The sequence below is a fragment of the Muscardinus avellanarius genome, assembly GCF_963383645.1.
Source record: "Muscardinus avellanarius genome assembly, chromosome: 10".
Classification (NCBI taxonomy): Eukaryota; Metazoa; Chordata; class Mammalia; order Rodentia; family Gliridae; genus Muscardinus; species Muscardinus avellanarius.
The window spans coordinates 61,149,382-61,176,313 of NC_137796.1; the positions used below are offsets into that span (position 1 = coordinate 61,149,382).

The 26,932-nt window shown below is 43.1% G+C and overlaps 1 protein-coding gene across 1 annotated transcript; it reads right to left on the reverse strand.

The window, feature by feature from the left end:
• Window positions 1-26,932, reverse strand: SLC6A16 (solute carrier family 6 member 16; the record flags this gene model as incomplete). The annotated part of the gene is made up of 10 exons (XM_080703675.1): window positions 1-38; window positions 2,891-2,943; window positions 6,292-6,451; window positions 6,810-7,011; window positions 7,783-7,969; window positions 23,435-23,676; window positions 24,404-24,579; window positions 24,778-24,904; window positions 25,039-25,196; window positions 26,851-26,932. 10 exons carry the CDS (start codon window positions 26,930-26,932, stop codon window positions 1-3), a joined length of 1,425 nt encoding a protein of 474 aa, XP_080559801.1.

The window sequence follows — 26,932 nt, forward strand, 5'->3', positions numbered from 1 at the left end:
TCAAGCTGTTGCCGTGTACTCGCGGCCTTCCTTAACAACTGTCAGAGAAACATGAGGGAGGATGAAGTGCTTTTTAAAAATCATTCATACACACTTGTAATCCCAGTACTTGGGAGTCTGATATAGGATTTCAGGTTCGAGGACAGCCTCAGCAAGTAGTGAGATTCTCATCAACCAAGTGTCAACATAGTGAGACCCTGTTTCAAATAAAAATAAAAAATAGCTGGGGAGGGATAGAACCCCTGGGCTCAATCCCAGTACTGAAGAAAAAAAAAGAAAATCATTCATAGACTTCCATAAAATGCAAAATAAAGTTTATAACAGTGAAAGATAAATATTTTATGTATTTATTTTTTGGTGCTGGGGATTGAACCCAGTGACATTCTACATCTGAGTTACATCACTAGCCTCTCTTTCTTTTCTTTTCTTTCTTTCTTTCTTCTTTCTTTCTTTCTTTCTTTCTTTCTTTCTTTCTTTCTTTCTTTCTTCTTTCTGTGTTGCTGGGGATTGAACCCAGGGGCATTATACTTCTGAGCTATGAAAAAAAGATGGAAGCCAGGCATGGCAGCACATGCTTGTAATCCCAGTACTTGGGAGGCTGGGACAGGATGATTGAGGTTTGCAGATAGCCTCAGTTACTTAGTGAGGCCCTCTGCAATTTAGTGAGACCTTGTTTCAAAATAAAGAATAAAAAATGGGGCTGTGGTGTAGGTTAGAGATAGAATGTCCCTGGGTTTCATTCCCAGACACACACACACACACACACACACACACACACACACACACACACACGATAGAAAAGCTGTCAAGGTGTTTGGTGAGTGGTTGAGCTGAATCCTGGGCAAGATGCTGGTGCTCAAGCTGTTGACATGTACCAAACCCCCATTTTTTTATTTGGAAACAGGGTCTCCCAAAATTGATATGTACCTCACTGAATTGCTGAGGCTGGCTTCTAACCTGCAATTCTCCTGTTTCAGCCTCCCAAGTACTGGGATTACAGGCATGCACCAGTTTATTTATTTTTTATTTACTTATTTATTTTTTATTTTTGCAGTACTGAGGATGGAACCCAGGGGCATTCTACCTTTGAGCTACACTCTAAGCCCCCCTTTTTTTGGTACTGGGAATAGAACCCAGGGGCACTCTACCTCTGAGCTACATCCCCAGCCCTATTTTTTATTCTTTATTTTGAAACAGGGTCTCACTGAGTTAGTTAGTTGCAAAGGGCCTCCCAAGTACTGGGATTACAAGCATGCACCACCATGCCTGGTTTATTTATTTTTTAAACAGGGTCTGAGTTGCAGAAGACCTCTTTAAGTTGCTGAGGCTGGCCGCAAACCTGTGATCCTCCTGTCTCAGTCTCCCACGTACTGGGATTACAAGTGTACACTCCCATGCCCAGGTATAAAATGTTTTTTAGTCCTATGATAGGATTGCCATTCTCAGTAGCAAGCATGTTAATATCTTTTCAATTTTTGTTGAAGTCATTACATCCCTAATTTCCCTTGGCTAATGACAAGACCCTGGATAAGCCAAGTTTAGTAATGTGGCATCTGACTGCTAGGATAAGGGAGGACAAGAACTCAGGGCTGGACATTTGGCTCTAGAAAGAATAGAAGCCAGCCAGGCGTGGTGGTGCACGCTTGTGATTCCATACTTGAGAGGCTGAGGCAGGAGCATCCGGGTTCATGACTAGCCTTAGCTACTTAGTGAGGCCCTCCACAACTCAGTGAGACCCTGTTTCAAAAATAAAGAATAAAAATAGGGCTGGGGGTGTAGCTCAGAGGTAGAATGCCCCTGGGTTCAATCCCCAGCACCACAAAAAGAAAGAAAGAAAGAAAGAAAGAAAGAAAGAAAGAAAGAAAGAAAGAAAGAAAGCCAGCCAGCCTTGTGATGGAAAGACTGAACATCTGAGACATCAATAGAAAGAAAAATTTCACTCAGTGCTCGGAGTTCCAGTGGACTGATTTATTGACCAATAGCACTACTCTTCCAGCTTCATTCCAGGAGAGCAGCAGACCAGAAGCAGCAGGTTCAGCAGGTGAATTCAGTAGTATATATGAATAAGGCATGTGTGTGTACTGAGGCAGGGGATGGGGGGGATATACAATGATAGTGGTAACCAGAGAAGATGGGGGGCAGGAGAAGGGGGCCACAAAGCCCTATTTGCCTCTCAAATAATGCCCTCCCCTTGAGAATGAAAGTGGTTCTGTATCCAGGAATATTAGCAGCTTCAAGATGTTGTTAAATGAGTTGCCCGTGAGATCTATTTTGAGGGAATGTGTGACATCAGACCAAATTAGTAAAGTTAGGGAGTCAGATGACAAGTTGATCAGCACTTTGTTTTACGATCTCGTGGACGGTCCTGTTGTACCTCCTTACTGGGCACGAGCTGGCCTCTTAGGGATTGGAACTTGGACGCTATTATAAGCCTAGCCCCAGTCTTGGACTTGAAGGGAATCCTATGGGTGAGGCAGTATATAAGGTAGATAGGGATGGGAAGGAGGACAATGAGAAGCAGAATGATCATCAAGAGCAGTGCCCATGATGGGTAGTATCGAATCATTTCTTTTGACTGTGAAGAGATGGGAAAGGAATTCAGAATATCAAAGTTTCCAGGAAAAGAGGAAGAAATGTGGAGGGGGAGGGTGGAAGGAACCAAGGAAGAGGACTAATGAGTCTTTAGGGAGGAAAATGTGACCTTCAGCCACAAGGGATTAAAAACTCTAGCCCCACTCCCTGGGGGCTACAGGGCCTGGGCAGGGGAGGGGGAGGCTCACAATGTTTGAGTCCCAGGCCACATAGGTGAAGGACTTTGTACAGAGTTGAAACACGATGACCACAAATAGAATTAGCAGTATAACTGGAGACATGCAGCACCATATCCAACTGTAGATGGGGGAGATGGGCCTGTCCAACAGGATCATCAGGTCTGCAAACAACCTGTGGAAGGACAAAAAGAGTGTGATGGCCCCTTACTCCATCTTGGGAGCAAGGTTAGCCTAACCTTAGCATTTTTCTAAGGCATTTTCTATGGCACCTCTATCCCCTAGTTTATTTCAAGTCTCATCTTCTCTCTAGTCTGTCTGTATGTCTTCCCTTAACAACACAAGAAAACTTTCCAAATATCCTTTTACTGTTCAAACATCTTCCATGTGTCCCCAGTTCTCTCAGGATAAAAGCCACATTCCTTTCATTCCTGCCATTAACATGAGAATATCTATGGTGTGCCAGGGAGTCTTCTGGACTCTGGGTATCCAGCAACGAACAATGAAGGACCCCTCAGAGAATTTATCCTAGTTTCCTTCAATTATATATCCAACCTCCTTTAGTACTTATTCTCAATCTCAAAAACTATAAAAGTAGCCAGGCGTGGTGGCGCACACTTGTAATCCCAGCATTTGGGAGGCTGAGACTGGAGGATCTCGGTTCGCGGACAGCCTCAGCTACTTAGGTCCTTCCGCAACTTAGTAAGACGCTGTTTCAAAATAAAGAATTAAAAATAATAGGGCAGGGGTGTAACTCGAAGGTCGAATACCCCTGGGTTCCATCCCCACACCTGCAAAGAAACAAAACAAACAAACAAACAAAAACTATAAAAGTAAGGCTTTTTAGGCAAAAATGCCAATCTCCTTTCTCCACATATTCATCCATCCAGACTCTGCTCAAGCATCACCCCTTCTGGAATACCTTCCTTAACTCTCCAGTCTTCTTTAAATAACCACTTGTGCCCTTAGAGGGACTCCAGCTACCTCCACTGTTGCCTTATACCCCCTACTGGGATTGTCTCTTCCTCTTCAGCCTCTGTTCTTTGAGCAGAGGAGTATAACCTAATTAATTCACATCCCAGTTCAAGTCTTTTCTGTATTCAATAAGTGTTTGTTGAATGAGTTAATACATGAGTAAATACGTGAGAAAACTGACTCAAGAACTACTACCACCTGTATATGCTGCTCCTGAGCCTTCCACTCTGGACTCACACTACTTAGGCGTCCACACACCAGCCTGGTATAGAGTTGGGCTCAGGAATCCCTTATATTGATTGGAACTCTTCTTTTCTTTTCTTTTTCTTTTTTTTTTCTTTTTTCTTTTTTTTTTTCCTTTTTTTCTTTTTTTCTTTTTTCTTTTTTTTTTTTTTTTTTGGTGGTACTGAGGTTCCTGGAAGCCCTTCTACCTCTGGGCTACACACCCAGACCTATTTTTTAACTTTTTTTATTTTTGGAAACAGGGTCTCTTAAACCAGCGTGGCTGGCTTCGAACCTGCCCGATCCTCCTGTTTCCACCTCCCAAGCGCGGGGATTACAAGCGTGCGCCACCACGCCCGGCTCTTTTTTTTTTTTTTTTTTTTTTTTTTGGTGGTGGTACTGGGGTTCCTGGAAACCCTTCTACCTCCGGGCTACACTCCCAGGCCTATTTTTATACTTTTTTATTCGGAAACAGGGTCTCTTAAGCCAGCGCACACGTCTGGTTTAGAACCTGCGCGATCCTCCTGTCTCCGCCTCCCAAGCGCGGGGATTACAAGCGTGTGCCACCACGCCTGGCGGAACTCTTCTTTTCAAACATCCCAGTTTTGTCTTCTGGGTCCCAGTTCCTCATCATCTTTTCTCCTTTCCCTACAATTCTATCTTCCAAAAATTGGGCTACTTCTCTCAAATTATGCTTTTACCACCCTAACCCAAGCCACTGAGAGCTCTTGCTTAAAATATTACATAGCTCTCAACTCTTCTACAAAACAGTCATGGACATCTTTTTATTGTTTTTTGGGGGGTTGGTGGTACTGGGAAGTGAACCCAGGGGCATTCTACCTCTAAGCTATACCCCCAGCCCTTTTTTTCTGTAATTTTGGGGTTTGTGTTTGTTTTTGCTGTACTGGGGATAGAACCCAGGGGCATTCTATCTCCAAGATACACCCCCAGCCCTATTTTTCATTCTTTATTTTGAAACAGGGTCTCACTGAATGCAAAGGGCCTCACTAAGTAGCTGAGGCTCTCCACAAACCATGATCCTCCCGTCTCAGCCTCCTGGATGCTGGAATTACAAGCAAATGCCCCCACAACTGGCTTTAATTTTTTTGTTTTGAAACATGGTCTCACTAGGTTGCTGAGAATCTAAGTTGCTGAGAATCTCACTAAGTTGCTAAGGCTGTTCTCAAACCGATGATCCTCCTGTCTCAGCCTCCTAAGTACTGGAATTACAGATGTGCACCACCATGCCTGGCTATGGATATTTTTAAAAAATCTGATGTTAGTGCCCTATCCAGAACCTGTCAATGCTTCATCTATTATTATTATTTTTTGTAGTACTGGAGATTGAACCCAGGGGCATTCTACTTCTGAGCTAAACCCCCAGCTCTATTTTTTATTCTGATACAGGGTCTCACTAAGTTGTGGAGGGCCTCACTAAGCAGCTGAGGCTAGCCACAAACCTTAGATCCTCCTGCTTCAGCCTCCCAAGTACTGGGATTACAAGCATGTGCCACCCACCTGGGTCCTTCATCTTTTATTCAGCATAAAATGTCTACCTTAGTGAGGCCCCCATTTCAAAATAAGAAATAAAATAAGGGTGGGGGTATATCTTGGAGGTAGAGTGCCCCTGGGTTCAGCTCCCAGTAAAACACACACACACACACACACACACACACACACACACACACACACACACAGCGTTAAGTCCTATCCTGATTTACAAGGCCCTCATGATCTGGCCCCATTACTTCTCTGGCTTCACCTCTTAACATTCTATTCCAGCCTCTCTGACCTCCTTGTTCCTCAAAAACTCCATGCATGGTGCTTCTTCAGGCCTTGGTATTTTTGTTTCCATGCCTGATATACTCTTTCTTAAAACCTTATCACGGCTCCCTCCCTCATTTCACTCAGGAATCTGTTCACATGTCCCTAACCTTACCAGAAAGGCCTTTCCTTCAATCCTATTTGAACTAGTACCCACATATACTCCCCTTTCTGGATCACCCTACTTTACCCTTTGATTTCCTCCTGTCACTTATCATTTTTGTCAGTTTGGTTATTTCTTATCTACCCCATGAGAATGTAAGTTCTCTGAGTAGGAAGGATGCTGATTTTATTCAATTTAGTGTCTCTGATAACTAAAATAGTGCCTGGTGTGTATTAAGCATTCAAAAATATGTTAAATGAAAAATATGAATAAAAGATTTCTCAGAGGGCCCTAAAATTAAAGATCTCTATGTTACTCTAGTTGGGTGAGAGGAGAGGCAACAAGGATTCAGTCTTCACTATATTACTATGCTATGTGAGCCTGGGCTTAAGACATCACCTCCTGGCTCCGTAGGCCCATGCTGCAGTAATGTTTTCACATATGATGATGATGAAGATGGGAAGGATTACCCAGGATCCACTCAGCAGTGATATCAAGTAGAAGCCTGAAGGTTGAGTGAAGACGAGGCCGCACAGGAACATGAACAAACAAACGCCCACTGAAGGAAATATTGGGTCTGCATCAAGATCAGAGGTCCATCTGGGTGACAAGGGTTAAGTGAAGGCCATAGACCGGGGCTGGTTAAGAGTACCAGTGGAGCCGGGCGTGGTGGCGCACGCTTGTAATCCCCGCGCTTGGGAGGCAAAGACAGGAGGATCGCGCAGGTTTGAAGCTGGCTGTGCTGGCTTAAGAGACCTTGTTTCCAAATAAAAAATATTTAAAAATAGGTCTTGGAGTGTAGCCCGGAGGTAGAAGGGCTTCCAGGAACCCCAGTACCACCACCAAAAAAAAAAAAAAAAAGAGTACCAGAGGAGCCGCCAGGGCCATTGTGGGAGAAGGGTAATAGGTCAGGGTACCTGTGAGCAGCTTTGTATGCTTCCTAAGAGAAGAGAAGGTGTCCTGTAGTGGGATAATGATGCCCTGCATCAATCCTACAACAGTGCTCAGCTCCAGGGTCAGCAAAAACAGGAAGAAGAGGATAGACCACAAGGCAGATCCAGGAATAAATGATGTGACTTCAACAAAGGCCAGGAATGAAAACCGTGAGCTCTGGTTAATCTGCAAGGAAAGAAAGGGCAAGAGTTAAACTGTCCTTGAACTTTACAATGACAAGAAAAAAAGATATATATTCTACCCTCTCTGAAAAATTCCCTGATAGCCCTGAATCACTGAGAAAATCATATCTTCAAGCTAACCCTCTGATGGGAAACCAATCCACCTTGCATTATCAATGCTGGGCATTTAGTGACACATAGTTCTTTGCTTTACCAAGGCTGCAGATTATCCTAGTGCTTCTGAAATTATTTCTGGTGCTAAAAAAGTTGAAATTTCTGTTTTGTACAGTAGGCTTTTTTAGAGTACTGGGGGTTAAACCCAGAGGTGTTCTGTCTCCAAGTTACATCCTCAGCCCTATTTATTTATTTATTTGTTTGTTTGTTTGTTTGTTTATTGTGGTACTGAGGGTGGAACCCAGGGGCTTTTCTATCTCCAGGTTATACTCCCAGACCTATTTTATATTTTATTTGGAAACAGGGTCTCACTAAGTTGCTGAGAGCCTCACTAAGTAGCTGAGGCTGGCTTTGAACCTGTGCGATCCTCTTGTCTCAGCCTCCCAAGTACTGGGATTACAAGCGTGTGCCACCACGTCTGGCCTTTTTTTGTTGTTTTGATTTTGAAATAGGGTCTTGCTAAGTTACCCCATGCTGGCTTCCAGCCTGGGATCATCCCATTTCAGCTTCCCAAGTACTGGGATTTCAGGTAGGGGGGCCACCATGCCCAGGTGCAGAAGGTTGTGAATAACTTTGCAGTCCCTTAGCTACCTTTACTGACCTTCAAAAACTGTTTCTGTCTGTTGCACTCAGGAACTCTTCTGACGACTGTGCTCTTGATGCGCCTGGGAAGGCCATTGAGCCAGGTATTGTAGATGGAGGTTGGGTTACCAAGCAGGTTGCGAGGGGGCTGAGCCTCAGGAGGCAGTTCCCCCGAGGATATCAGCTTCAAGAGTGTTTCCACATTCCTGGAAAAGAACCATTTGTCCCTTAGGAGATGGCCTCCTATTTTCCATTGTCTTCTATAGGCTTCTGTAACTAACCTAGCATTACTGCTCTGGGCACTGTAAAGCCTTGGATGAAACCTAGAAAACATCCACTTTTCAGGGCCATGAATTAATTTGTGTGGGCTAAAGAAATTATGACCTGGGTAGGCCCCAGAAGAATTGTTTTCTTCTTTTTTGAGGTACTGGGGATGGGACCCAGGGGCATTCTGCCTCTGAGCTACACTCCCAGCCATTCTTTATTTTGAAACAGGGTTTTACTTAGTTACAGAGGGCCTCACTAAGTAGCTGAGGCTGGCCAGAAACCTGCAATCCTCCTGTCTCAGCCTCCCAAGTACTGGGATTATAAGCATGCACTACCATGATTGGCTCCCAGAATTTTCTATAGTCTTCTTGGGAACTCTACATCTCTGTTCTAGTGTTTGTTTGTTTGTTTGTTTGTTTGTTTGTTTACAGTACTGGGGATGGAACCCAGGGCATTGTACCTCCAAGCTACACCACTAGCCCAATTTTAAGTCTTTTTGATATTTGAATCAGGATCTCACTGAGTTGCAAAGTGCCTCGCTAAGTAGCTGAGGCTGTCTGCAAACTGCAATTCTCTTGTCTCTGCCTCCCGAATGCTGGGATTACATGCGTGCGCCACCATGCCCGGCCATCTCTGCTCTAGTGATGGAGACTTATTTACCACCTGTTTTCTCCTTCCTTTCTGAGACTAGTAGTAACAGTCAATCTTCTAAGCTTTATCATTACAGACTGCTAGGGAGCAGTTTACTCAGACTATAATGTGTGCAGTATTCCCAAGGAGCTATGCTACATGAGAGAATATACTTCTTGAACTTTTTTTTTTTTTTTTTTTTTTTTTTGCAGTACTGGGGATTGAACTCAGGAGCATTCTATCTCCAAGACACACCCCCACACCCCCAGCTCTATTTTTTTTTAACTCTTATTCTTTATTTTGAAACAGGTTTTCATTCAGTTGTGGAAGGCCTCACTAAGTAGCCAAGGCAGGCTGTGAACCTGTGATAGCAATCCTCCTGTCTTAGCCTCCCAAGTACTGGGATTATAGGCATGGCCACCATCCCCAGCTCTTCTTGGACTTTTTGATCTGAACCCTGCTGACCGCTTATCTTCCACCATGACCCACTTCACATTCCATGTTCTGGCCAGATTTCACCATTTAATAGTTTCAGGCCCTACCATGCCCTGTCATATACAGTACCAACCTCAACCCACAATCATTCTTCACTGAACTAATTTGTATAAGTACTTAAAAATTCAGCTCACTGCTCACTAAGAACTGCAATGGTGGATTTGAAAAAAATTGATAAGAACAAAATATAAGCTTCACCCAATTCTTTCACACAACAGGGAATGCAAGGAAAGTTGTTTCAGAAATAAGCAAAACACAGAGGAAAGTTCCTGATGCTGAGCATGGCGGCACACACTTGTAATTCTAGTACTTAAGAGGTTGAAGCAAGAGGACTGCAGGTTCAAGGACAGCCTCAACAAGTAGTGAGATTCTCACTGTGGGCACTGTGAGGTCTGGCTGTGAGGCCTGGCCAGATGAGGCTGAGAACAAAAGAACTCCAGCAGTGGCTGGAAAGTAACCCTAACCACTCCCCTGCCCCAGCCTCATAAATCTACCTGTCCTGGCCCCATGTCAAGACCATCAATAGGGGAAACCCACAACTGCCTAGCTCTAATCCCTCCTAAGGCCCCATAAAAAGCACTTAGTCTGTAAGGAAGGGGACTTTTTCTGACTCTCATCGGACCTCTTCTCAGTCAGTTCCCCCTCTCAGGCTTCCCTCCAATAAAAGAGCCTGTTCTGGTCTGTAAAGCTGTGTTTTCTTTCTTCTAGTAAAACCCCGTTTCAAAATAAAATAAAATAGGGTGGGGGTGTAGCTCACAGAAAGAATGCCCTTGGGTTCAACCCCAAGTACCACACACACACATCAAGTTCCTGACATGCTATAACTACAAGCCAGATCTAATTTGGATCTGAAGCCCCAATTTTTTACCCTGGCTGCTTCAGAACCTCAAGTCAAGAGAACTGAATTTCAAGCAGTCCCTTCTCAATGTCCTATGTATCAAATAAAAGCAAAAGGCTTATATGGATGAACGTATCTTGATCCTAGGCTTTTGAGAATTCCTATAAACTGGGTGTGGTGGTGCACACATGTAATCCAAATATTTGGGAGACAAGAGGATCATGGGTTCAAAGTCAGACTCAGCAAGTTAGTGAGGCTCTCAGCAACTTAGCGAGACATGTTTCCAAATAAAAAATAAAATAGGGCTGGAGGTATAGCCTGGAGGTAGAAAACCCTTGGGTTCCATGCCCAGTAAAACATACACACACACACACACACACACACACACACACACACACACGCCATGCATGATGGCACATGCCTGTAAGACCCTATTTTAAAATAAAAAGAGCCAGAGATGCAGCTTAGAGGTAGAATGTTCCTGAATTCAATCCCTTGTACCCCCCAAAAAATTCCCATAAAGAATGATCCCCCAAAATAAATAAGTAGGACATGGTTTGAGACAATCGGGCACACAAAAATAAGACATCATAAGCAATAACTACCCAGAAACAAGACAATAAAATTAGACCTATGGTGACTTTCAAATATTAGAATTATCAAAGATTATACTGAAATTATATTTAACATATAGAACAGAAATTTGAAAGAAATATTTTCAAAGAATGATAAATTTGAAATTGTCCATGCAAGGCTGGGCATGGTGGCACACACTTGTATTCCCAGCATTCAGGAAGCGGTGACTGTAGGATCACGGTTCACAGATAGTCTCAGCTACTTAGGCTCCTTGCAACTTAGTGAGATCCTGTTTCAAAAATAAATAAAAGCCAGATGTGGTGGCACATGCTTGTAAACTCAGCATTTGGAAGGCTGAGACTATAGGATCGTGGTTTGAGGACAGCCTCAGCTACTTAGTGAGGCCCTTTGCAACTCAGTGAGACCCTGTTTCCAAATAAAGAATAAAAAACAGGGCTCAGGTGTAACTTGGAGGTAGAATGCCCCTGGGTTCTGTCCCCAGTACCACATTAAAAAAAAAAAAAAAAGAAAAAGAAAAGAAAGAAACAAAGAAATAGAGACTTCTGGGAAGATGGCGACAGAGAAAAGCGGGGCTTACGAGCCCCGCTAACAACCAATCTCTATTACTACAAAATCAGCGCCTTTCATAGTCAGAAAACACCATCAGCAGAGAAACAAAAAACGTAATTACGAGGGACAGAGAAAAAGAGGGCTGGAAAAACAAGACACCAGAAAGAAACCAGATCGCAGTGCTGCAGCTGGAGCCACGGCATGGAGCGGCGGGCGCCATCTTTCCTTGCAGCACCAGGCCCCAAAGAGGAGGGGGACTCAGAACGGAGCTCAGAGCCACAGAGGAGATATGCCGGCCTCACGGCCAAGGACACAGCAGCAGCGCCTTACTGCCGGCGGCAGTGGTGAGTTCACCGGACGGCTCCACATGAACGCACTCAACAGCCCACCAGGCTCCAGAAAGGATCGGCGGACAGCAAGCTGAGGTGAGCCGCTGCGGAACAGCTGGGAGGAATTCAGCAGATTTTTCGGCACAGGGAGCACCTAAAGCTCCCAGTGGCTGGGCTCAGCACACCCTGCAGGGACTCAGAGCAGAGCTCAAAACCAGAGAAGAAATACGCCAGCCTCACGGCCAAGGGCGTGGCAGCGGTGCCATATTGCCACCGGCGGCAGCAGCAGCGAATTCACCGAGTCCACTACAGTTCCATCTGCGTACTCAACAACAGTGAGTCAAATTGCGGCCCCTAGAGAAGAAATCCCAGTATAGCACTCCCAGGGACTTGACCCAGTGGGGGAGTGGCGGTGGCAGAGATATCACACCATAGGAGAACGCCCAACCTGGCACCCCCCATGGTCTAAAGCAGCCTCGATTGACTCCCTGGGTCTGAGACTTTGCGATACAACCTAGTAAAGGAGTAGTGGGGACTGAGATACCACAGACTCGAGATCCAGAGCACCTTAAGTGAAGTCTTAGTGACCCAAGGGAAGAACCCAGAGAAGGCACAAACTTCCGAAATCATGGGAAAGAGGAATAACACTGGAGCAATGAATGCCCACAACCCCACAACATCAGAACCCGATAAAACAGAAATTCAGAGATTTCTAGAAGATCAAATCAGGAAAATAACTGTAGAAATAATAGAGGTGTTTCGAAAAGAATTCAGAGAGAGCCAAAAAGAGATAAAGGATGCTATTAATGAAGTAAAGTCCTCAATTCAAAGTACAAACAACCGATTAGACTACATGGAGAATAGAATAGAATAGAAGATGATCACTCCAAAAATGAACGCATAGTTTCTAAATTAGAAAAAAAAAAAAATCCAACAGCAGGAATCTGACATTGAAGAAATATGGGCCCATTTTAAGAGAGCTAACCTAAGAATAATCGGAATAGAGGAGAGAAAAGAAGGTGAAACCAAAGGGATCAACAATCTCTTCAAGGAAGTAATAGCAGAAAATGTTCCAAACATAGAGCAAGAGGTCGATACACAGGTCCAGGAAATTATAGAACCCCCTTTAGACAGGATCAGAGAAGAGGATCCCCACGCCACATAACTGTCAAAATGACCAATGTGGAAGCCAAGCAGAGAATCTTAAAGGCAACAAAAACAAAGGGCCAAGTGACATTCAGAGGCAAACCAATTAGAATCACTCCAGACTTCCCAAACCAAGTCATGAGAGCCAGAAAGGCTTGGAGTAACATATTCCAAACTCTGAAAGAAAACAACTTCCAGCCAAAAATTTCCTACCCAGAAAAACTTTCTATCAATTTAGATGGGGAAATAAGAAGCTTCCATGACAAACAGAAACTGAAGGAATTTATGTCTTCAAAACCAGCGCTAGAGAAAATACTCAAAGAGATTAACTACAAAGAAGAAATAGGTAACACACACCAGAACCAGAGAAACAAGATTTTCCATCCAACAGACAACTAAGATTGGTTATCTTTGGAGATTCATTATTTATGTTAGTCTTTTACCTATTTCTAAATTGTATTGTTTGCTTTTATTGTTGCTAATTTTTAGGATTTCTAGTTGGAATATTAATATACCTTCAGATATAGCATTTGGAAATATTTTATCCCATTCTATCAGTAACTTTTAACTCTGTTTACATTGTCTTTGGATATACAATATTTTTTTATTTTTTAGGGAGTTTGTTTACCCTGTTGCCTGTGCCATTGAAATCATATCCAAGAAGTCACTGCCAATTTCAATGTTGTGAGGTTTTATGACCCAGATTTTCTTCTAAAAGTTTGTAGTCTTAAGATTTATATTTAGGTCTTTTATCTATTTTGAGTTAATATTTGTATATGGTGTTAGGTAAGGGTCCAATTTTATTCTTTTTCATGTAATTATTATTTTTCAACAATATTTAGTTAAAAGATTATTATTTCCTCCACCAAATGTTCGTGGAAACCTTGTCAAAAATAACTTGACAATATATGGAAGAATTTATCTCTAGGCTTTTATTTAACTCCAATGGTTTATATATCTGCCTTTATAACAGTACTACACTGTTTCAATTATTGTAGCTTTATAAGGTTTGAAATAAGAAAATATACATCTTCTAGCTTTGTTCTTTTTTGAGATCATTTTGGGTATCTAGAGTCCATATTCCATATTAGGATAGATTTTTTCTGAAATATAGATAAATGTATGATAGTTTCACCTAAAAAAAAAGAAAAAATATTCTCTGGTAAGAAAGAAAGCAAAAAGAAATATTGAAATGTTATCTTTAGGTCATCAAAAGCTTGGTATCAGACAAATGAAACAGTTCTGTGAGATTATCATTATTAATTTTGGATAAATTTCTATAATACTAGATGTCAACCACTAAGCCAAGCATGGGAAGGAGGGATGGGGAGGGAACGGGGTGGGGATCGGGTAGGGGCTAGTTGGGCGATGTGTGCATGTATGTCTACAATAGTTTTTTCTTTATACCATTATGATGTATGAATACAGTGCACCAAATAAAAAAAAATTTAAAAAAAAGAGTCACAGGGAGTCTTCCCAGTCCCCTGCTTCCATGAAGCCACGGCCTCCCAGGGCAGGAGCTGTGGTCCGATTTACTCAGTGCCCAGCTGGGCCACACAGGGCACTGACACCATTAAATAATGGTGGAATAAACCACAGCTTAACAAAAGCTGGAAGGCCTCTGTAAGAATCAAATTGGAGCCTGGCGTGGTAGCGCACGCTTGTAATCCCCGCGCTTGGGAGGCTGAGATAGGAGGATCGTGTATGTTCAAAGCCAGCCTCAGCTACTCAGTGAGGCTCTCAACAACTTAGTGAGACCCAGTTTCCAAACAAAATAAAAAATAGGGCTGGGAGTATAGCCCGGAGGTAGAAAGCCTCTGGGTTCCACCCCCAGTACCACAAAAATAAATAAATAAATAAATAAATAAATAAATAAATAAATAAATAAATAAAAATAAAGGATAAAGCCGGGCATGGTGGTGCATGCTTGTAATCCCAGCATCTGGGAGGCAGGGACAGAAGGATCCTAGTTCAAGGACAGCCTCAGCTACTACTTAGTGAGGCCCTTTACAACTCAGTGAGACTCTGTTTCAAAATAAAGAATAAAAGCCGGACGTGGTGGCACACGCTTGTAATCCCCGAGCTTGGGAGGCAGAGACAGGAGGATCACGCAGGTTCGAAGCCAGCTTTGCTGACTGAAGAGACCCTGTTTCCAAATAAAAACTATAAAATAGGTATGGGAGTGTAGCCTGGAGGTAGAAGAGTTTCCAGGAACCCCAGTACCACTATCCCCGCCAAAAAACAAATAAATAAATAAAGAATAAAATATAGGGCTGGGAGTGTAGCTCAGAGGTACAATGCCCCTGGGTTCCATCCCAGGTACTGCAAAAGAAAGACGAAAGACAGACAAGAAAGAAAAAGAGAGAAAGAAAGAATCCAGGCGTAGTAGCGCATGCTTGTAATTCCAGCATTTTGAAGGCTGAGACAGGAGGATCCAGGTTTGCAGCAGCCTCAGCTACTTAGTGAGGCCCTTTGCACCTCAGTGAGACCCTGTTCAAAATAAATAATAAAAAAATAGGGCTGGGGTCCAGTGGTGGTGGTGCATGCTTGTAATCTGAGCATTCGGGAGGTGGAGACCAGAGGATCTTGGTTTGTGGACAACCTCAGCTACTTAGGCCCTTTAAAACTCAGTGAGACCCTGTTTCAAGAGTAAAAAAGACAAAAAAATAGGCCTGGGGATACAGCTCAGAGGTATAATGCCCCTGGGTTCCATCACCAGTACCTGAAAAAAAAAATTTAGAAAAAGGACTGGGGATGTAACTCAGAGATGGAATGCTCTTAGGTTCAATCCCCAGTACCAAAAATAAAAATAAATAATAATATATGAGAGTGTCTACTTTTCTATAGCCTCACCAGCAGAATGGTGAGCAAACTCTTAATTTTTTGTGGGGTTTTTTTTTTGGTGAATAAAGATACTATTTTAAGTAGTTGAGTGAATCTGACATTTAAGTCCTTTTTTTTTCTTTAGCACTGGGTTTGGAACCAAGAACATTCTACCTCGGAGCTAACCTCCAGCCCTATTTTTTATTCTTTGTTTTTAAAACAAGATCTTACTATGTTGTAGAGGGCCTCATTAAATAGTGAGGTGGGCCCTGAACCTGCAATTCTCCTGTCCCAGCCTCCCAAGTACTGGGATTACAAGTATGCACCACTCCACCCAACAGTGAAATCCTCTTTTATTATGGTAAAAATATATGTAACAAAATTTTTTCTGTTTTAACCTTTGTATGGTTGGTGTTTGATTTAGTGGCATTAATTACATTCATTCATCACCACTATTTTCATAACCATTTTATCATCCCAAACACAAACTGTTTTTTGTGGTTTTTTTTTTTTTTTGGTTTGGTTTGGTTTTGTTTTTTTGGTGGTACTGGGGTTCCTGGAAGCCCTTCTACCTCAGGTATACACTCCCACAGGCTACACTCCCAGACATATTTTTTTTAACATTTTTATGTGGAAACAGAGTCTCTTAAGTCAGCAAGGCTGGCTCCAATCCAGCGCGATCCTCCTGTCTCCGCCTCCCAAGCGCAGGGATTACAAGAGTGCGCCACCACGCGACAAACTCTGTTTTAATTAAACAATAACTTTTTTTTTCAATACTGAAGATAGAACCCAGGGACATTCTATATATAAGCTACACCCCAGCCCTATTTTTTATTCTTTATTTTGAAAAAGGGTCTCACTGAGTTGCACAGGGTCTCAGTAACTGAGGCTGTCCACAAACATGCAATCCTCCAATCCTCCCATCTCAGCCTCCCTAACGCAAGGATTACAAGTGTGCGTCACCACGTCTGGCTTTTTTTTTTTTTTCTTTTGGTAGTGATGGTACTAGAAATTGAATCAGGGGTGTTGTACCATGCCAAATCCTGGATCTCTTTCATTAGAATGTGCATGGGAGCTGGGTATGGTGGCACACACTTTTATTCCCAGCATTTGGGAGGTTGAGACAGGAGGATCCGGTTCGCAGATAGCCTCAGCTACTTGGCGAGGCCCTTTGCAACTCAGTGAGACCCTGTTTCAAAATAAAAGAATAAAAAATAGGGTGTCACTTGGAGGTAGAATGCCCCTGAAATTCCATCCTCAGAACAGCAAAAAAAAAAAAAAGAATGTGTGGGAGCCAGGCATGGTGGCACAATTTTATAATCCTTTATAATCCTAGTATTCAGGAGGCTGAGACAGGAGGATCCCAGTTTGCAGACAGCCTCAGCTACTTAGTAAGGCCCTTTGCAACCCAGTGAGACCCTGTTTCAAAAAGAATAGCCAGGCGTGGTGGCACACGCTTGTAATACCCACGCTTGGGAGGCGGAGACAGGAGGATCACGCAGGTTTGAAGCCAGCAGCGCTGGCGTAAGAGACCCTGTTTCAAAAATATAAAAATAGGTCTGGGAGTGTAGCCCGGAGGTAGAAGGGCTTCCAGGAACCCCAGTACCACCACAAAAAAAAAAAAAAAAATTAAAAAAAAATAAAGAATAAAGGCCAGGTGTGGTAGCAGATGCTTGTAATCCCAGCGCTTAGGAGGCTGAGACCGGGAGGATCACACAGGTTCGAAGGCAGCCTCAGATACTTAGTGAGGCTCTCAGTGACTTAATGAGACCCTGTTTCCAAATCAAGTATAAAATAGGTCTGGGAGTATAGCCTGGAGGTAGCCCCTGGGTTCCACCCCCAGTACCACAAATAGAATAAAATAAAACAAAAAAAGAAAGAATAAAATATAGGGCTGGAGTGTAGGTCGGTGGTGGTGGTAGAATGCCACTGGGTTCCATCCCCAGTACTGCAAAAAAAAAAAAAAGTGTATGTGTGTGAGGTGGAGGTTATGGGAGATCGAACCAAGGAGTGTTTTTATCTCTGAGCTACACCTCTACCCTTTTAATCTAGGTTGCTGAGTCTATGTTGCTAAGGCTATCCTCAAACCTGTGATCCTCCTATCTCAGCCTCCCAAGTACTGGGATTATACGCATGATGTGTGTATAGGCTGAGCTCATTGTGCATGCGTGTGTGCGTGCATATGTGTGTGTGTGTGTGTGTGTGTGTGTGTGTGTGTGTAACGAGATGGAACCCAGTGGCATTCTACCTCCAAGGAACACCCTCCAGCTCTATTTTTTATTCTTTATTTTGAAACAGGGTCTCACTGAATGCAAAGGGCCTCACTAAGTAGCTGAGGCTGTCCACAAACCATGATCCTCCCATCTCAACCTCCTGAATGCTGGTATTACAGGCATATGCTACCATACCTGGCTTTAATTTTTTTGTTTTGAAACATGGTCTCACTATGTAGCTAAGGCTGTACACAAACCTGTGATCCTCCTGCCTCAGCCTTCCAAGTCCTGGGACTACAAGCGTGCACCACCACACCCAGCTGGCTCTTTATTTTTATTTATTTTATTTTTATTTTTTGGCAGGTCTGGGGATGGAACCCAGGGGCATTCGACCTCCGAGCTACACCTCCTGCCCTATTTTTTTATTCTTTATTTTGAAACAAGGTCTCACTAAGTTGCAGAGGGCCTCACTAAATAGCTGAGGCTATCTGCAAACCATGATCCTCTGGTTGTAGCCTCCCGAATGCTGGGATTACAAGCGTGCGCCACCACTCCCAGCTGTCCCTTTATTTTTAAACAAAGCCTCGTTAAATTTCAGAGGCTGGCCTCCAAACTGAGATCCTACTGTCTCAGCCTCCCCCATACTGAGATTACTGGTGTGTACCACATATGCCCAGCAGCAATAACTTAATTCTCCCCTTTTCCTAACTTCTGGCAATCTCTAATCTGCTTCCTGTCTCTAGATACTATATTTGCCTATTCTAGCTGTTTTATATAAGTAGAAATATATAATAATTGTCCTTTTGTGTCTGGCTTATTTCACTTAGAATGTTCTCAAACGCCAGGGGTGGTGGGGCACACTTGTAATCCCCACGCTTGGGAGGCTGAAACAGGAGGATCGTGCAGGTTCAAAGCCAGCCTTAGCTGGCTTAAGAGACCCTGTTTCCACATAAAATATAAAATAGGTCTGGGAGTGTAGTCCAGAGGTAGAAGACCCCTGGGTTCCATCCCCAGTACCACACACACACACACAAAAGAATATTCTCAAGATTCACCTATGTTATAGCATATATCAGAATTTCATTTTTTTCTGAAAAGAAATGGTTTATTTATGGGTAAATAATTCCTTACGAGCCAGGCATGGTGGCACATGCCTGTAATCCCAGTACTTGGGAGGCTGAGACAGGAAGATCACAGGTTTGAAGTCAGCCTCAGTAACTTAGTGAGGCTCGCAGCAACTTAGCAAGACCATTTCCAAATAAAAATAAAAGAGGGCTGGGGTATAGCCCAGAGGTAGAAGGTGCCTGGGTTCCATCTCCAGTACCACAAAAAAATAATTCCAGTGAATATATACTATATTGTGCTTATCCTTTTTTTTTTTTTTTTTTTTTGGGTGGTGGTACTGGGGATGGATTGAACCCTTCTACCTCTGGGCTACACTCCCAGACCTATTTATTAATTTATTTATTTATTTATTTGGTGGTACTGGGGTTCCTGGAAACCCTTCTATCTCCGGGCTACACTCCCAGACCTATTTTTTATATTTTTATTTGGAAACAGCGTCTCTTAAGGCAGCACGGCTGGGTTCAAACCTGTGCGATCCTCCTGTCTCCGCCCCCCCAAAGCGCGGGGATTACAAGCGTGTGCCACTATGCCCAGCATCCATTCATCTTTTGATGGAAAGTTGGGTCATTTCTACCATTGGCATTGTAAATAACACTACTATGAGTATTCATATCTTTTTGATAAGTGATCGAGTATCTCTTTAAATAAGTATCTGGTTGAGTCCTTGTTTTTATTTCTTTGGGATAAATACCTAGGAATAGCATTGCTTGATCTTATTGTATTATGTCTTTTTGTTTGTATGCAGTACTGGGGATGGAACTCAGGGGCACAAGCTATACCCCCAACCCTATTTTTTAGTATTTTCTTAAATTTTTTTTTTCAGTCTGAGATGGAACTCAGGGACATTCTACCTCTGAACTACACCCTCAGCCCTACTTTTTATTCTTTATTTTGAAACAGGGTCTCACTGCTAGAATTACAAGTATGCGCCATCACGCTCGGTTTCATTTTTTATTTTACTTTTTATTTTTAGGTGGTACTGGGGTTCCTGGAAACCCTTCTACCTCTGGGCTACACTCCCAGACACCTATTTTTTTATATTTTTATTTGGAAACAGGGTCTTTTAAGCCAGCAAGGCTGTCTTCGAATCTGTGCAATCCTCCTGTCTCCACATCCCAAGCGCAGGGATTACAAGCGTGAGCCACCACAACCGGCATCATTTTCTTTATTTTTGAAACAAGGTTTCACTGAGTTGTAAAGGGCCTCACTAAGTAGCTGAGGCTGTTCGCAAATCGGGATCCTCTGGTTCCAAGGAATTGCTAAAATGCATAGCAGTTCTACCATTTTATAGTTCCACCAGCAATGTTTAAGTCTTCCCATTTCTCCACATTTTTACCAAATTTATTTTTCTTAAAATATATATATATATAGCTGGGTGTGTTGGCACACGCTTGTAATTCCAGCATTCTAGAGGCTGAGACTGGAGGATCGAGGTTCATGGGCAGCCTCAGCTACTTAGTGAGGCCCTTTGCAACTCACTGAGAACCTGTTTCAAAATAAAGAATAAAAATAGAGCTGGGGGTATAGCTCAGAGGTAGAATGCCCCTGGGTTCCATCCCCAGTAAAGCAAAAAAGACATAATATTATATGTTTTTATATTTATATAGCCCACTTAGTAAACATAAGATGGTATCTCACTGACTTTGATTTGCATTTATCTAATGACTCATGATGTTGAATACCTTTTTATGTGTTTATTGCCCATGTGTGTATCTTCTATGGAGAAATATCTATTTGAATCTTTTGCCCATTTTAAAAATTGGATTGTAACGAGGTATAATGGTTCATACTTGTAATTCCAGTACTTGGGAGGCTGAGACAGGAGGGTTGCAGGTTAAAGGACAGCCTCAGTAAGCAGTGATTCTCATCAACCTAGTGAGACTCTTGTTTCAAAAATAAAAAGCCAGGCCGGGTGTGGTGGCGCATGCTTGTAATCCCTGCACTTGGGAGGTTGAGACAGGAGGATCACACAGGTTCGAAGCCAGCCTCAGCTACTTAGTGAGGTTCTCGGAAACTTAGTGAAATCCTGTTTCCAAATAAAATATAAAATAGGTTGGAAGTATAGCTCAGAGGTAGAAAGCCTCTGGGTTCCACCCCCAGTACCACCACAAATAAGTAAATAAATAATGAAAATAAAAAAATAAAAAGCTAGGCATATTGGTGCACAATTTTAATACCAGTACTTGGGAGGCTGAGACAGAGGGATTGCAGGTTCGAAGCCAGCCTCAGCTACTTAGTGAGGCTCGCAGCAATTTAGTGAGACCCTATTTCCAAATAAGAAATAAAATAGGTTTGGGAGTGTATCCCAGAGGTAGAAGGCCCCAGGGTTCTACCCCCAATACCAAAAAAGATAAAATAAAATAAAAAATAATCACCAGGAGTGATGGTGCTTGCTTGTAATTCTAGTACTTGAGAGACTGAGACAGTAGTAGGATTGCAGGTCAGTCTCAGTAAGTAATGAGACTCTCATTAATCTAGTGAGACCCTGTTTCCAAATAAAAAAATAAAATAGGAGCTGGGCATAGTGGTGCATGCTTGTAATCCAGCATTCGGGAGGCTGAGACAGGAAGATAGCAGTTCATGGACAGCCTCAGCTACTTAGTGAGGCCCTCTGCAACTCAGTGAGACCTGTTTCAAAATAAAGAATAAAAAATAGAGCTGGGGGTGTAGCTTGGAGGTTAAATGCCCCTGGTTCCATCCCTAGTACTGCAAATAAATAAATAAATAAATAAATAAATAAATAAATACGGCTGAGAGTGTAGCTTGGTGGTAGAATGCCCCTGAGTTCAATCCCCAGTGCCACAATAAAATTAAATAAAATAGGGCTGGAGGTATAGCTTAGAGGTAGAGTGTTTCTAGGTTTAATCCCTAATACATACCAAAAAAAAAAATTTTTTTTTTCAGTACTGGGAATATAGGGGCATTTTACCTTCAGGATGTACCCCAGCCCTAATTTCTAGTCTTTTTACTTTTGAAACAGGGTCTCACTGAGTTGTGAAGGGCCTCAATTGGTAACTGAGGCTTATCCATGAACCGCGATCCTCATGTCTCCGCCTCCTGAATGCTGGGATTACAAGCATGTGCCACCATGCTCGGCCAATAAATTTTTATGTGTTTTATTTTATTTTTTGGTATGGGGATTGAGCCCAGGGACAATCTACCTCTGAGCCACCCCAGCCCTGTTTTTTTCATTTTGAAACAGGGTCTCACTAACTTGTGATGTTCCTGCTTATCTTGAAAAGAACAAAGTTAAATGGTGGTACATGCTTGTAATCCTAGTACTCCGGAAGCTGAGACAGGAAGGTCACAGATTTAAGCCCAGCCTCAGCAAGTAGTGAGACTTTCATCAACCTACTGAGATCCTGTTTCAAAATAAAAATAAAATAAGGCTGGCGATATAGCTGGAAGGTAGAATAACTCTGAGTTCGGTCCCCAGTACCAAAAAAAAAAAAAAAAAGAGAGAGATAAATGAGGTGATGAATATGGTAAACACTCTAATTTTATCACTGCACAATGTATACATGTATCAAAATATCACACTATACCCCATTAATATGTACAATTTGTATGTCAATTAAAAACAAAATAAAAAAATAAATTCCTGGTGGATTTTTTTTTTTTAGTGGTACTAGGGATTGAAGTCAGGGGCATTCTACCTCTGAACCACACCCCGGCCCTATTTTCTTTTTGTTGTTGCTGTTTTTAGGATTTTTTGTGGGGAATTGGTATGCGTGTGTGTATCACTGGGGAATGAACCCAGGAGCCTTCTACCTCCAAACTACACCACCAGCCCTATTTTATTTTTGTTTTGAAACATGGTCTTACTAGGTTAATTAGTCTCACTATTTCCTGAGTTGTCTTCAAACCTAAAATCCTCGTATTTCATTGCCTTCCAAGTACTGGAATTAAAAGTGGTGGATATTTTTTAAATTAATAAAGAATATAAGCCAGCCATGGTAGCACACACCTGTAATCCCGGTACTTTGGAGGCTGAGACAAGAGGATCACAGGTTCAATGGCAGTCTTAGCAACTTAGTGAGACCCTGCTTCAAAATAAAATAATGAAATAGGGCTGAGGTGTAGCTGAGAGCTAGACTGCCCCTAGGTTCTATCCCCAGCACCAAGAAAATAAGAGAAAAAAAAAAAAGAAAAAAAATATATATATATCAGGAATGATAAGAATCCTTTTGGAACTTAAATATGCAAGATGGACTGAAAGTACTAAATTGAGGACTCAGCAGTTAAGAATGGAGGCATTAAGGCTGGGCATGATGGAGCGTATCTGTAATCCCTATACTTAAAAGGCTGAGACAGGAGGACTGCAGGTTCAAGGCCAGCCTCAGCAAATTGGTGAGATCAAGAACTGAGCAATACCCTGTTTCAAAACAAAACAAAACAAAAAAGGTTGGAAATGTAGTTCAGAGGTAGAATACCCCTGAGTTTTGTCCTCACTAACATACACACACACACACACACACACACACACACAAGAATGGAGGCCTTTGGGAAACAGATGGCCTTCCCTGGAAGGTGCTCTGCCTGGGTATGATCTTAGCTACTATTTGTGTGAGTGTGGGCCTTTGAAGCACCTGTAGGGTTACGTTCTTTAGGTTTTGAAGATCCCTGGAGCTAGACCTTCAATTAAGGAGCTGGCCTTACTTCTCGCTGCAGCGGTGTGTGATGATGGTAGACCAGAAGCCCAGGAATGCGAGGATGAAAGTCATGACAAGCAGTGTGGTGCCCATGTTGACCAGAGCCAGGACGAAGGCATCACTAAGGCAGTTGTTGGACTGGGGCATGCGCGAAGATAAAACAGCAATGGGGCCAATGCCTATGCCCAGATCAAACAAAACTTGGCTCACTGCTAGGGCCCATGCATTCATGCTGTACAAAGCTGATATCTAAAAGAGAAAAGACATATAAGAGAAGGTGCAAAGAAGGAGAGGACAGCAACAGCAGAAATGCTCAATGGAGGAGAAAAGGAGGCACAGGAGATGATGGGGAAAGGAAGGCCTAAAAACAGACAGCTATGATGTCCTCTGAGACCTACTGGGGACTGAGAAAGACAAACCTCACCTTGGCAACCAGAAATTGTTGAAGGCCATATGTTGCCCCTTCCAGCGTGAAACCCCGGAGGAGGAAACAGATGATGATGATATAGGGAAGCAGTACCAAGCCATACATTACCTGAGTTGAGAGTGGGACATATCAGCAATCACATACCAATAGGGGCCAACCAATAGTCAGCAGAGATCAAAAGTTCTGAGTCAAAAACTAATAGGACGTCAGGCATGGTGGTACACACTTGTAATCCCAGCACTGGGAGGCTGAGATGGGAGGATCACTGAGGACAACCTCAGTTACTTAGTGAGGATCTTTGCAACTCAGTGAGACCCTGTTTCAAAATGAAGAATAAAAAATAGGGCTGGGGGTGTAACTCGGAGGTAGAATGCCCCTGGGTTCCATCCCCAGTACTGCAAAAAAAAAAAAAAATTAATAGGAGTTAAAAGACAGTTTTCAGCAGGAATAGGGAGTAAAAGATTAGGAGTTAGAAAATCAACATGTAACAAAGTGAGCAGCGGGCTAAACAATCTGAGAATGTCAAGGAATACAAAACTGGTTGCTCACCTTCCCAATGGACTTGAGCCCTTTGATCATGAAAGCAGCAACAAGGCACCAGGACACAAAGAAGGGCAGACTCAAACTGAAGACTGGCGACCCACTGACCTCAATGCTGTCTGAGACACTCAAGGTCTGCCGGTACCAGAAGTACATGGAGGGTGTCGTCTTTGTACACTCAGGATCTGGGGGGACCTGGCTTTGGACATGCCTGCTAGACAGGGTAACCCCTCCCCTCTTCTTTATTCCCCTTACTCCCCGCTTCTTCTCCTTTCCCTCCATTTATTTTCCTCTTCCTTGTCCCTCCTTCCTTATTCTTTTCTCCTACTCAAAATCCCCTGCCAGTTCTGTTTTCCCCTTCTCCTCTTTCACTTTCTCCTCACCAAAGTCACTGGAATTCTTCAGTAAGGGACATTTCTCCCATGGCACAGGGAACTGGAAGGAGTGGCTCAGGTAGAAGAAGATCCAAGAACTGACCACATTCATGTACATGCTGGTGATGGAGCACACCTGGGGACCAGGGAGGAGGTGGCTAGGGAGGAACAGTAGGGACAGAGGACTGGGGGACTGAAGGGACTGGATCCATGGAAGTTGGGATGTGGGTGGGGCATTAAGGTAGGCCTGGTCATCCCAGGGCTCCTCACCATGAAGCTGGCATACCCTACTCCACCAGCCCAGGGGCCAACGATCTTCCATAAACCCATGCTAGCCTGATTCAGCCTCTGGCCAACAGCCATCTCCAGGAAGAGGAGAGGAATCCCAATGACGAACAGCACGAAGATGTAGATAAAGAAGAAGATCCCTATGAAGAGGATTCAGGAAGGGTTTTGAGTCCTCTCTGATTTTGGATCTGGACTCCTTCACAGGCCCGGGAAAACTTGCTCACCACCAGAAGCCTCCCAGACCACAGACATCAGGGTTGACCTGTTTCTACATCCCTCACAGTCCCAGGCATCCAGTCCTCTGGCCCCTAACTTCCCCAACCCAGATAAGCAATTTCTACCCTTACCCTTGACCACATCTCCAGCCCTACCATCCTTGTATTAAAATAACCTGCACTGTATCCCTCTTAATTCAAGGTGTTTAGGCACCTTTCTCCAATCCTCCTCAGAGTACCAACTTTCCAGCAGCTGTATATCTCAGAGATGTTAGAATTTGAAGCCTTCCAGGCCTCTGTCCCTATAGACCCTCATGAATCCATGTTTCCTGGCCCCAACTTACAGCCTCCTGTGTTAAGCCACAGGGAGATAAAGTGCAAGAGATTGGCTGGCATCACAGAGTAGCCCAACTGGGTCAGGAGGTACTGAGTCTTGTTGGGCCAAAGTGGACAGGTAGGAACAACATCCTTTTTTTTCTTCTTTGTCACCTTCTCCATCTCCTTTAAAGGTTTCTGTTTCAGGACTGATGTAGTTTCCACATCTAATACAGAACTTAGTTTGTGTTGGGTGGCCCTGGCCTGAGCCTCAACAGCTTGGGTCTCCCAGGCCTGAGCCTTTGCAGCCCGGACTTCTGGATCCTGAATCTCTGTACGCCAGGCAGATGGAGTCCAGGTTAATGAGTTCTTGCTTTCCCAAGTTTGGATTGCTGGGTCAGCATCAGAAAGCTTTGAATCAATAGATGATGTTCTTCTCAAGAATTCTGAAACTTGGCTTTCTAGGTCCATCTCAGGAAAAATCTCTGGATTATCTCTGATTTCTTCAAGGGAGGGTTCATCTTCTTGAATAGACCTTAAGAACAACAAAAACTGCAGATTTTAAAGATATAGTGAGTTCCAAAATAATCCTCAATACTTCCTTAAAACAAACGCTCATTTCTATCCTTATCACTACTGACATTCAAAGCACAAAGACACATAAATCTCTTATAAAAGGTTTTATGTGTGTGTCTTTGTTACTATGGATTGAATCCAGGGGAATTCTACCTCTGAGCTATACCACCAAGCACTTTTTATTTTTTATTTTGAGACAGTGTCTCACTAGATTTCTGAGAGTCTCATTAAATTGCTGAGGCTGATCTCAACTAATCCTCCTGTCTCAGCACCCCAAATATGGGAATTATAGGTATGCATCACAACACCCAGTGTCTTACATAAAGTTTTACTTCTTAGACATTTTTTTTTGGTACTGGGGATGGAACCCTTCTACCTCTAGGCTACACCCCCAGACCTATTTTATATTTTATTTGGAAACAGAGTCTCTGACAGCAAGGCTGGCTTCGAACCTGCGCGATTCTCCTGTCTCCGCTTCCCATTACGCACATCTCCCACATGGTGGTGCACGGGAATTACAAGCGTGCACCACCACGCCCGGCCCTTAGAAATGTTTTAATGCAAGGGACAAAGGTAGAGACAGCCAAAGCACAAAGGCAGGAATCACACTCAACAGATTTCTGAAACCACTGAGATAGAAACTAATTCAATCCTAATCTGCCTTGTAACCTTAGGAAAGTTGTCTTACCTCTATGAGCTTTTTCATCTGTAAAATGAAAAAGCTCTGAGCTCTGGTCTCTGCTCAGCTGTTGCCTCACTGAAGATGCCAT